Source organism: Carex rostrata, chromosome 13 (genome assembly GCF_964058835.1).
Source record: "Carex rostrata chromosome 13, lpCarRost1.2, whole genome shotgun sequence".
NCBI lineage: Eukaryota > Viridiplantae > Streptophyta > Magnoliopsida > Poales > Cyperaceae > Carex > Carex rostrata.
In genome coordinates this window covers 12,315,938-12,329,040 of record NC_135930.1, presented here as the reverse complement: position 1 = coordinate 12,329,040, position 13,103 = coordinate 12,315,938, and the positions used below count along the sequence as shown (strand labels likewise).

General features: G+C 36.4%; 1 protein-coding gene across 1 annotated transcript; it reads right to left on the bottom strand.

Annotated features, from left to right (window-relative positions):
• Positions 1-11,018: 11,018 nt before the first annotated feature.
• Positions 11,019-13,103, bottom strand: LOC144564107 (thiol protease SEN102-like). Its single transcript, XM_078313630.1, has 5 exons — positions 12,613-13,103; positions 12,112-12,347; positions 11,868-12,008; positions 11,547-11,784; positions 11,019-11,247 (listed from the first exon to the last, which is right to left on the bottom strand). The coding sequence occupies exons 1-5, from the start codon at positions 13,058-13,060 to the stop codon at positions 11,198-11,200; spliced, it is 1,113 nt and encodes a 370-aa protein (XP_078169756.1). The 5' UTR covers positions 13,061-13,103; the 3' UTR covers positions 11,019-11,197.

The window sequence follows — 13,103 nt, the reverse complement described above, 5'->3', positions numbered from 1 at the left end:
CTTCAGTGTTTCCCATACTTTCAGCTTGTTCTCTTCTGGAACATCTTTCCAGAATTGAAAACTTATAGGAATACTCCTTCTCACCAAAATACCGAATTCAGTTGGAAAAGACGTTGTATCCTTAATAACAACCGGCCTGTTAAACTTGTCAAGTTCCAGCTTTTTTCCTTTCTCGTTAAACTTCTCCTTAATTGCATTAGGCCCTCTTCCTCGTTTCTTAGCCGAGGCTGTCTCACTATTGCTTTCCATATCTGAATTTGCAAATAGGTTAACAATATAACAAGTATCAAACAGTTTCACCATAAATCCCCAAAAATTACAAACAAGTCCCTAATCCTCACAAAGCAAATTACTTAACTTGCAACTTTATCGTTCCAAGTCCAAATAAATCCAAACCAACTTCAAACCAATTCAAATTAAATCAACAAATAAATCCAAACCAATTATTTTGGTTTGGTAACTAAACCAATTATTTGTTGGGTTTTTGTGGAACGGTTCAAACCCATTAGTTTAGCTTAACAGCGGAAGTGTGTAAAACAAAAATTTTACGGTTAAGTTAAGCTAAAAATTAAACGAGGTATGTCAGGAAACCTTCCAAGGCGGTCCACCTTCAGTATTCCTTCGGCATCAAAACCTCATTTAATTCATTTACAGATCTACTCCATAATTGATTTTCTAAAGCATTAAATCTATTTACAAATTAAATAGATTAATATAACAATTTATACCTTGATTCCAAATCTCAGTTGGAATGCAGACCGAGCAAGTAGAGCCTCACCAGGGATGGAATTGACTCGCAGTATCACACGTGTGATACCTCTATTGGTTATCCACCAGGACTAACCGGAGAGCGATTTATTTCTTCTGCCAGAAATACCGTAAACTGGGGAATTCTGCAGAAACACTATTCACCAAAACCGAGAAAGAGAGAAAATAGAAACTCGAATCGATCAGACAGATCAGATACGATATATGTGAATTAGTGATTTTCTCTCTACCCCTACCCTTCTATTTATAGGCATCAATATGCATGAAATTACCAAAATGCCCTCAACACCTTGCATGACACCTATTAGAGTCGGTTGGCAAAATTACCAAAATGCCATTATATGGCGGTTATGAGATGAAAAATCAAAATTGATTTTGTCATTTGTTTGGCCGACATGTACATCTAATATATATATATATACATATATATATATATTTTATATTTTGATTTTTCATACATGGCCGACATGCATATTGATTTGTATATATACATTTTGATTTTGGATTTAATTTTTAATTAAGGTTTTAATTTGCTAATTATTGTTAGCTCAAAATTTAAAACCATAATTAATATTTAAAATCTAAATCAAATATATATATAATTGTTCTAAACAATTATATTTCTCACGGTTCGGTTTCGGTTGTTGTTCGGTAACTTTTATACAACGTAACGTGTACGTTTATAAATTAACCGTTGTTTCTGCTTGTCAATTTTATATGACATTTATAATTTAATTATATCACGTATAATTAATTATAACCATCTTAATATTAATTATAATCAATTTATAATTAATCAGTAAGATTCTCCGAGTAGCTCCTATATGGTGTGACCCAATAGGATCTGTGTTATGTTGGTAAACAGAGTTAAAACTGTTTTAACTTCTGTAATCATGAGCGGCATCTGGCAACACATCATGATCATCTAATTACACAGATGATGCTGTACTGTACAATATCACGATACAGTAAACAATTTATTTGTGTCAGTTCTTCTGTCTCATAGCTATCAGATCAGTTTCAAGGTAGATATGTGTCATCCTTGTTAACTGTTTCTTTTCTTGATCTTGAGTAGATTATCAAATATAATTACTCTTGTAATTATACCACATGCAGATAATCTAACTCTACCAAGGGGCCCAGTGATGCTATAGCTCGTATAGAGATACGAGGGACAAGTAGTATTCTTGGCAGACTATCACTTCCTCAGCTAAGTTATACATATGGAAATGCTACCGTTATGGCTGCTTTTTACGGACAGCGTTAGATAACACTTACTCATATATATTTCTTAGTGGAAACGATAAATACCTCATACTGTAGAACTTTGACACTGAATAAAAACATTAATGACACGAACACAATTCTATTTAATGTTTCATTCGGGGTCTGTCAAATACCATGTTCCTAGAACATGTATCTATGTGATTAAAATGACATCTCGTGTCAAGTGGTTTGTAAAACTTAACCATCTTTTAATCCACATACTAACCTTATAGCGGTAATTAGTGTTCCTGCTAATTACCTTGGTCAGTGACCTTTTAAGAGTATATATCATCTATATTATGGAGTTTCACAATTTCAGTCATGAACTCGAAATGATCCATAAATGCAATAATACTCACGGCAACAAAATGATATATAAATAAACATTCAATTCATGAACAAAGCTTTATGATTAATTTATCGTATTATTGACTTCTAGATTATTACAAACTAACATTATTAACCCAAATTCTAATGTACCAACAACAATTAAATTGGTACCCGAATTATTTCTCAAATTGGTACCCTAATCTATCAAAAGTTTAACAAATTGCTAACAAGTGTATTCTTAAAACAATTGGTACCCGAATTTAACAAATTATTTCTAACAAATTTCTAACAAATTTCTCTCAAATGTCTAACATCCGAGTTTAACAAGAATTTAAAACAATTGGTACCCGAATTTCTCTCAAATGTCTAACATTCGAGTTTAACAAGAATTTCTCTCAAATTATTCTTAAAACAATTGGTACCCGAATTTAACAAGAATTTAGAGATCTTACCCGAGTTGAGAGGGAGAGGGCGGCGGAGCCAACGAGCCGACGGAGCCAACGGAGGAGGAGTGAAAGAGGTCACGGAAGAGAAGGAGGAGGAGAGCAAAGGAAGGAGGGGACACGGCGGAGGAGGGGTCACGGAGAAAGAGGTCACGGCTAAGGAAGGAGAAGGGTTTTAGGAGGAGAGATTTGAATTTCGGTTTTAGGGATATAACATAACACTATCAGGAACGGTTCCTAGCTTAAGAACCGTTCCTGATAGTTATTTTAATTATAAAAAAATAATTAAATTAACTATCAGGAACGGTTCTTAAGCTAGGAACCATTCCTGATAGTATATAAATTATTTAAAATAATTAAAATAACTATCAGGAACGGTTCCTAGATTCAGATTCGTTCCTGGTAGTTGATTTAATTATTTTTTTATATGTGAAAACGCTCAGGACCTATCAGGAATGGTTCTTAAGCTAGGAACCATTCCTGATAGTGTATTTTATTTTCTGTCGGTTTATTATATTTTTATTTTTTATTAGTAGCTTATTTGATATTTGTGTTTTTTTATTTTTTAAAAATTACTTTAGTATAATAATAAATTTGAAAATTACTTTAGTACATAAGTTATTTTAAAAACCTTAATACCTTCAAAATTACTTATAACATGGTATAAAATAAGCTACTAAAAAATTAACATTAGAAAATTAGAAATAAGTTAATAAATTAGAAATAAGCTACTAATAAATTACAATAGGTGTTTTCCGAATAACTTGCATGCTTCCCATCGTCTGGTGTTTCATTGCATCCTGAAAAAAAAAATATTAAATTTTTTAAGTTAGCAATATTGAAGAAAATTAATTAAATCACATTTTTTTATTTTCTGACTTGCCAATGGAAACTTCTTCAACCCATTCTCCTTCATTATGATCGATGCGCATGTGACATGTTTCATTATCCTCATCGCCCGGTAGAGATGTCATGCCAGTAGAAAACGGTGGTATCTCATCAAAATGATCGTACGCTTCTTCGTCTTCCACATTATCAATCCCGATTATACGTCTTTTACCAGAGAGGACAACATGTCTTGAACGATCGGCGGGATCAGTTACGTAGAACACTTGCGTGGCTTGTCTTGCAAGTATAAATGGATCATCCTTATATCCAGCTTTACTGAAATCCACCAGAATAAAACCATCTTCGTCGACTTTAACCCCCCTACGGTTATCGACCCATTTACACATAAATAACGGGATATTAAATCTTATGTAATCGAGCTCCCAAATTTCTTCAATAAACCCGTAATATGACATCGATGCATGCGATGGTCCGGCACCTTTAGGATCTGACAAATCACTCGAAACAGCTACTAACGTCACTCCACTGTTTTGCACGGTACTCTTTGAATCTTGATTTCTTGGGTAAAATGTGTACCCGTTGATGTCATATCCTTGGAAGGTCCTCACGACATGGACTGGACCAAGAACCAACAATTTGACAATTTATTTAATGTTTTCTCCCTCCGGAGCTTGCATGACTCTACGTGTAAACCATCTTTCAAACTTTTTATTGTGTTCGCCGATTAACCACTTGTCAGATTTCTTAGGATTCTGTTGCCGCAAGAGAGTCATATGCTCGTCCCAAAAAGGATGAACGTCAGTGAGGTGTTGCAAAACATGAAAATGTGCTAGTGACATTGTTGTACTATCAGGCACGAATAATTTCGCACCGATTGTGCCTACCTCGTGAAGTCTACCCTCATGCCGTGTTACAGGGATGCCGATGGCTTTGACATCATCCATATAATTAGTACAAAACTCAATAACCTCTTCGGCAGTGTAAGCTCTTACGATGCTGCTCTCAGGACGATATCGGTTCCTGACATATCCCTTTAACAATCCCATGTATCTCTCGAACGGATACATGTACCGCAAGAAAACAGGTCCACACATCTTAATTTCTCTAATTAGGTGAACGATTAAATGAACCATGATGTCAAAAAAAGACGGCGGAAAATACATTTCAAGGTGACAAAGAGTGACAACAACCTCCTTCTGCAGAGCATCTAGCGTATCAGGATCATTTACTTTGCAACAGATGGCGTTAAAGAAAAAGCAAAGCTTCGTAATGGTCTGCCTAACACACTTTGGCAATATGCCCCGAATTGCAACAGGAAGAAGCTGTGTCATTAAAACATGACAGTCGTGAGACTTCATTCCTGTCAATTTTAAATCATCCAGTGAAACTAGGTTTTTAAAATTCGAAGAATATCCGGATGAAACTTTGACACCATGAAGGCATTCCAGTAAGCTTTTTTTCTCTGCTTTCGATAGCGTATGCATTGCGGGTTTTAGATATGTACAAGTTTTTCCTTTTTGTCTTTCCTTCTCTGCTGGTTGTAGATCTGGCCTTATGTTCAAGAATTGCATGTCTTTCCGAGCATTGATACCGTCCTTAGTTTTGCCCGGAATATTCAATAATGTTCCAACTATGCTATCACACACATTTTTAACCACATGCATCACATCGAGACAGTGTCGAACCTCTAAGTGCTCCCAGTATGGTAAATCCCAGAATATTGACCTCTTCTTCCAACATATTTTCAGAGCCCCTTTCTTTCTCACCACCTTCTTTTTAAATTTACCCAATTGAACTTTCAAATCTTTCACTCGCGAATAAACTTGCTTACCGGTCAATGGATAATTTGCTTTGGTATTCTCGGTCTTTCCATTGAATTCTTTTTTTCTCTTTCGGTGTGCGTGGTTGGCAGGAAGAAATCTACGATGACCCATGTACACATTTTTAGAGGAGTTGGGTAGCCACACATCGACTGTATCATCCAGGCAAACAGGGCACGCTTTCTCTCCTTTGACACTATAACCCGACAAATTTTCATAAGCCGGAAAATCATTAATGGTGCAGAAAAGCATGGCCCGTAAAGTGAATTTCTCCTTGCTGTATGCATCAAATATTTTCACTCCGGGTTGCCATAATTCCTTTAAATCCTCAATCAATGGCGCTAGATACACATCTATGTCGTTCCCGGACTGTTTGGGTACTGATATGAGCAAGGTCAGCATGATGTATTTGCGCTTATACATAACCAAGGCGGAAGATTATAAATGCACAATAGAACCGGCCAACTGCTATGCTTGCTGCTCATGCTACTGTGCGGATTTATTCCATCTGCACTCAGCCCAATCTTTAGATTTCTAGGGTCACGTCCGAATTCAGAAAACTCTCTGTCAATATTCCTCCACTGAGGAGAATCAGCGGGGTGCCGTAATTTCCCGTCTTTCTTTCCGTTTTCGGCATGCCAACGCACTAATTTCGCATCTTTAGCATTTGAGAACAAACGTTTGAATCTCGGTTTTACGGGGAGGTACCACAATGCTTTTGCAGGAGGTCCTTTATTCGGTTTACAATCATCACTTTTATCACTGGCAATCTGCTTTGGTTTGTAACGTGATGCACCACATTTTGGACAAAGGTCTTAATACTCATTTCGATATAATATACAATCATTTGGGCACGCGTGTATTCTTTGAACTTCTAAATCCACTGGGCACAATATTTTCTTCGCTTCGTAAACATTGGGTGGTATCTCGTTTCCTTCTGGAAGCATTTCTTTTAAAGTTTGTAATAACTCAGTAAAACTTTTATCACTCCAACCGTTAGATGCTTTAAGGTTATACAATTTTAATACACCTTTCAATTTTGAAAATTTAGAACAACCAGGATACAATTCCTTATTGGAATCTTCGTACAAATTCTCAAACAAACAATACTGCTTATCATTATCAAAATCCTCTTCTATATCACGTAACATTTGATCAAAATTATCACATTTATCTACCACTATATCATCATTTTCTTCGATATGGTACTCTTGTTGCTCAGTACGAGTACCTACGTCGGTTTCCAATCCCCGTAAGTCATTCCCCTCATCTCCAACGGTATGGTATTCCTGATGCTCAGTACCAGTACCTATGTCGGTTGGAAAACTCTCACCATGCCATATCCAACACTTATATCCTTGCTTGAATCCACAACGGATTAAATGGCTCCTCACTTGGTTCGGGTTGGAAAATTTTTGGCCATTGTTACAATCACGACAAGGACACGACATCATTGTACTCCCCTTATTCGCCATATCTTCCATAGCAACTCTGATAAATTCCTCGACACCTGTCGTATATTCATCTGATGGACGTGATGTTTCGTACATCCAACTGCGGTCCATCTGCAATTATAGTAGAACACAATTAATTTAGAACAAGCTTGGGGTACTAAATTCTATTTACAGTAAGGCTTACATGGGGCCTGGTTACCATCCTATCCCACTCTTTGAATACTTCGTCTCAATAGTGACCACTTGTTAGTCGTGTTTTAGTATTTAAGAAAATTTCGGCAGCATTTCCCCTTAGTTCCCCGAGTATTCGGGGAACTAATAAGGAGAAATGCTGCCGAAATTTTCTTAAATACTAAAACACGACTAACAAGTGATCACATCCTAATTGAGACAAAGTATTCAAAGAGCAGTCCCAAAACGGAGACTATTCAAAATTAATCCCTAATGGATTAATTTTGAACGGGTATCATGACTTAAAGGCATTAATCATGTGGTTTTGGCTCTTAAGACAATACTCTAGCTACATACTTACTACAAATCTATTTAGTCTAGCTATCGAAATACACATTTATGCACAAAACTAGTTAAACATGAGTTTTATGTTTTACTTACAACTTTTTTAGATGCCGTACCGAGTGAGATGGAGATCGCTGCACCAAATCTCTCAATAATAGCCAAACTACAAAATTAAACCATCGGAACCTAAATAAGAGATGTATATATATATAACATGGACTTGGCTACGGTGCTATATATGGGTTGCATAGAGGCCTCCCGTGCTACGGCTCAATATTTGAGTTTTCAAAATCCTAACGGTCAATCCGAACTGTTCATCTTGTTCTCCATATTAATATGTGTTTGGAGACCAAATTTTACATTTTTTGGAAATTTTTTACTATTGTTTTAGATTTATTGAAAATCGTTGTTTTTCAGACAAATCTGGACCATAAAAAAATAGTAAACAATTTCCAAAAAATGTAAAATTTGGTCTCCAGACACATATTAATATGGAGAACAAGATGAATGGTTCGGATCGACCGTTAGTATTTTGAAAACTCAAATATTGAGCCGTAGCACGGGAGGCCTCTATGCAACCCATAGCATATTAGCCAAATACTATATAACATATGTATGATGCATGCTAGGGTATATATGGGTATATATCAAAAGCTCAAATATAGCATGCATGTGCAAATATAGTTATATCAAAAATTCATATATATCATGAATTTGCTCATCTTCACATATAAAGAAAAGCTTAAAATATAAAAATGTATTAAAACCTAAAAGATAGATTAGGGTTTATAAAATGAGCCGAATTAGAGCCTAAATTGTGCTAGATCTAACATCAAACTTGAGAAAAGAGATGATTAATCAGTTAATGAACCTGAGAACGAAGAGTGAGATAGCTGCTGCGCCAAGCAATGGAGGAAGAAGAAAGAAAAATGATTCTGTGAAGAATCAGACTTCGGGATAAAGCTAAATATGCACTATCAGGATCGGTTCTAAGCTTAGAACCGATCCTGATACTTGATAATTAGGATCGGTTCTTAGCTTAGAACCGATCCTGATAGTGCATGTACTGTTCTTTCATTAGCTTTTAGTATCGGTTTTAGTGATAGAACTGATCCAGATAGGTATTAGTATCGGTTGGTTCGTACACCCGATCCAGATAAGCCGATCCTGATTCTTGTTTTTCCACTAGTGAGATTCTCTTTTAAGTTAATGCAAAGGATACGAATTCTCAAATTAGTGGGTTATGGGCTTATGGCTCCTCAACAAAACAAATCATAAAAGGAACACAAAAAAATCGCTATCAGCATCTCAGTGACACAAAGATGCTGTCAATTCTGATCTGACCTTAAAAAACAACGATAGAGAGAGGCTCTCCGCTTCTCCGCCGCTGACTGCAACTGCTCGCCTCCTCCAGTCCACTGACACCACTGGTCATTGCTCTCTCCAGTAAGTTAGAATCCTAATTTTTTTAATTTTCTGGTCTTATGAAATTTTAAATTAGTGTTTAGAATTTTAAAATGAATTTAGGTCTTCGAACCTGATTGATTGTTAGATTGAATTTTAGGTCATAGAACTCTAATTAATTGGTAGATTGAATTTTAAAGCTCTATTTTATACTAGGGAGGTGTTAGATTCAAATGCCACTAACAAATAATAATTATACATTTGAAGTTTCAGTCTCCCTTAACTAATTTTTTTTAGTTCCGCCCCTGCAATTAATGTACATTGCACATGCACTTGAGTGAGGTTGGCTCTAATTCTGATCGGATGGTAATTCAAACTCATGAAACATTCAGGTAATTCTGAGGATCCGGATTTGGACTCCTAGCATCACTAGTGGAAAATATGGAATCAGGATTGGTTATATACGCATATTAGTATCGGAATACAACCGATCCTGATAAAGGCGATACTGATACTACACTAATCTGGATCGGTTAAATAACCGATCCTGATAGTACTATCAGGATCGATTGTTTGTAAGCAACTGATCCTGATAGTACTATCAGGATCAGTTGTTTACAAACAACCGATCCTGATGTTATATTGGATCTAAAAAATTTTTTTTTTTTATTTGGCCAGCTTCCATATATATTTGCTGGCCAGCATAATTTTTTTTTATTTACCATTAATTTATTGGAGCTCAAAATCAATGAACTATATCCAAGTTTGTTGATTCCCGATTGTCCCAGTACCCTATTTTGGCTACGTAAATATTAGTCCATACTTGAGAAATTACCATGACTAATTTGTAATAAAAAAGTAACTAAAAAGGGTGAAAATAAATCTATCAATAATAGAACCAGCAGTGAATAATTTTACCAGCTCAACTTGTTGCTAGCCCGCTACGTACCAATTTGGTTGGGAGGAGAAGTCGTATTGGTAGAAAAACGAGGAAAGTAGGCGAAGAGAAGGAGGGGAATAAATAAGAAGCGCAAGAAGGAAATAAATAAGCTATTGGAAAAAAAGGAGGATTACAAAATACAAACCTGGTAAAATTACCCTTTTTTGACATGATCGAGACAGAGATCACTAAGTTGAGAGGCGCCGGAGACAGAGAGAGAGAGACGTCGGAGGAGTTGAGAGGCGGGTTTGATTTTTGCTAAGTTGAAAATGAGATGCCCGAAATGAAAATAAGAACCCTAGAAGAGGGAGAGACTGAGACAGAGAGAGAGACGGAGGAGTTGAGAGGCGGGTTTGATTTTCGCTAAGTTGAAAATGAGAGGCGCGGAATGAAAATAAGAACCCTAGGGAGTTATCAGGATCGGTTGTTTCGAAAAAACCGATCCTGATAGTATCAGGATCAGTTGTTTACAAACAACCGATCTTGATAGTATAACTATCAGGATCGGTTGTTTGTTAGAACCGATCCTAATAGTATCAGGATCAGTTGTTTGTAAAAACCGATCTAGATAGTTATTAGGATCAGTTGTTTCATATAACTGATCTAGATAGGCCGATCCTGATTCTAGTTTTTCCACTAGTGCATATATATAGAGAGATAGATGGGCTATTGTGCATTGCAATGCATAGGCCCCTTGTGCATTGGACCATAAATCATCGATTCAAAGTTGGACACTTAACTAGCTAGCTAGGTGTTACGTACCTACGTTCAATGATCTTGATAGTTACAAGAATTAATTAAATTACTGGCGCCTCGCTAATTTGTTGCTTTGAGAAGTTGGCATGATTTAAATTAATTGTGCTTGTTTTATTTTTATTTTTTACAGATCGATTAATTTGTTTGAAAATTGGAAGGGAACGAGTAATAAATAAAGAATAGAAAAGTCGATCAAGAGAGCAACGAGATAGGATCGATACAGATGTGAGGTATAGTTGGAGGGACGAAGGTTGTCCGTCTTTCTAAAATTATCAATATGCACTATTGCTTATATTGCGTATATAAATTCATCTTACAGCAAAGTCATATATTGACCATAAAAAACCTAACTACCCTAAGGACAAAATTGCACTGTCAATATATATATACAAGTTATTCGGGTAGATTTCAAATCTTACGTAGCTTAATTAGCGGTGACTTGTGTAGAAGAAAAAAATGCCTCAGAGAACACATGAAATGAAGAAAATTATTCTTCTTTTGATTAAAACAAATTACTGCTACAAGTTCTATTACATAAGTGGAAACAGAGTTTTATTTTTGTTTTCAATTATTCATAATATATATCCTGCAACTTCGGCTAATTAAAACAGTACTGCATGCAGCAAAACAAATAATATATTTTTTTTTTCTTCATAAATTCTGTGGGCCAGCCCTGTTCAACTGTCTGCGATTTGTCCTTCCTGCATTAATTACATCATCAGAAACATATTAACGACATTCAGATAGATTATGTTTTTTAATGTGATGTTCGATCCTTTGTTAATATATTATAAGGTAAAAAATATGAATGACATGCATGAGCAATTTTTACACTGTCTAGCTTCCTGCCAAGCATATATATCATTTAGTACACATGCATGCTACAAGTATTGAACAAGTGCACCATCCAAAATTTTACCAGTAAGTTGTAGTTGTGTTGTCAGAAATGAATTAATGAATTAATGAATGAATGAATTAATTTTCATATATATTACTTTACCCTTTTTTGAAGGGTTAGAGGAGGTTTTGACAGGGTATGAGGCTTCCATTGCAATCCCACAAAGTCCTTCCTTTGCTTGCACCTCTCTCTGCATTCTGATGTAGCCTTGCTCTCCCCAGTCGGCACCCCACGAGTTCTTCACAATCCAATACTTGATACCACTTTCTTCATCAACGCCGTACCCCACAACTGCAACTCCATGGTTCAACTCTGTGTTGCAATCACCAGTGAACACCCCCTACAAATTAAATACAGCAAATTAAATCACACCCTCTACTTTTGGTAATTGGTTCTACTTCTGTTGATTTAATTTCTAGTTACCTCAGAGTAAAACTGAAATGCCTGGCTAGAGGCGTCCATGGCTACAGAAACTGGCTGATTAGCAGCAGCTTTCATCAGATCTACCTCACTGTTGACTGCCACATTCCCATGCCCATCTATCACTACAACCGGCGAGTTCAACTGCATAATATATAGGTCCCGCACACAAGATCAAAATAAAACTCAGGACATTTTGATTGCTGGTTAATAAAAAATGTTTAATTATCTCTCAGTACGTAGTTACCTTTTCGGCATTGCATGTCCCGTTTGCGGCCTTGTAGGGATAGTCAGACTCGGTCGTTATGCCCCCAGATTTCTTGATAAATTCAAAAGCATTCTCCATAAGACCTCCATTGCATCCACTATTGTCACTGGTATCACAGTCAACAAGCTCTTGCTCTGACAACGAAATAAGGTTACCTGTCTTGATCTGGTTTATTCCCTCTACTGACACGACAGTCGAGAAGGCCCAACAGCTACCTGAAATATCCACAAGAAAAAGCATAATTCTCTCCGTTTCTAGCTGATAAAAAATGTTGGTTATGCGAACCAGGTTTCTGATGTGAATGAATGTAGTAACTAGGAAGCTTAGTTAGCTTTTGAATATAATTTTTTTCTTTCAAATTTGAAAAATTGTTTATGTAATTAATTACATGCAAAATACTTTTAGCATCAACTCTTGTTTTAGTTTTCAAATTCTCAGGGACCACAAGTTTCTGGTATTAAACAAAATCAAACTACTTACCGCATTTGCCTTGATCTTTCACACCAGTGACAGCCCCCTTCGACCGCCAATCGACGGAGATTGGAAGATCATGAACACTAACACCACCATACATGAATTTACCAGTGTTCGCATGAGATTGAAACATTTTATGTTCTTGAACCCGGGCACTAGCGTAACTGCCCTTGAATTCCTCCTTTGTCAGATCACCAAACTTGTTCAGTGCAAGTTTATAATGCTTCGCCTTTTTGTTAAACTCATGTATGAACTTGGCATTTTCCTTGAACACACCAAACCGTTTCTGTTTCTCATGGTGGTTACGTGGCACTGCATGGTGGCGCTGCCACCGCTCATATAGGTCCCACACCTTCTCGTCTGACTCGAGATCTCTTTCATCAAATGGTATGGACATTATGTGAGGAACAAAGGAAAAGGCTAGTATTATAGCTAATAGGAAAAGCTTCTCCATTAGAAATATGTTGGAAGGGGACTGTGCTGGGAATTTAAGTTTT

Bases quoted from the DNA above. Each gene is read 5' to 3' on its own strand.
- LOC144564107 (XM_078313630.1), bottom strand. From the start codon at position 13,060: ATGGAGAAGCTTTTCCTATTAGCTATAATACTAGCCTTTTCCTTTGTT. The intron at 12,348-12,612 runs GTAAGTAGTTTG...TGGATATTTCAG, and splicing joins GAAAGATCAAGGCAAATGCG to GTAGCTGTTGGGCCTTCTCG. The intron at 11,785-11,867 runs GTAACTAGAAAT...TTTAATTTGTAG, and splicing joins CATTTCAGTTTTACTCTGAG to GGGGTGTTCACTGGTGATTG.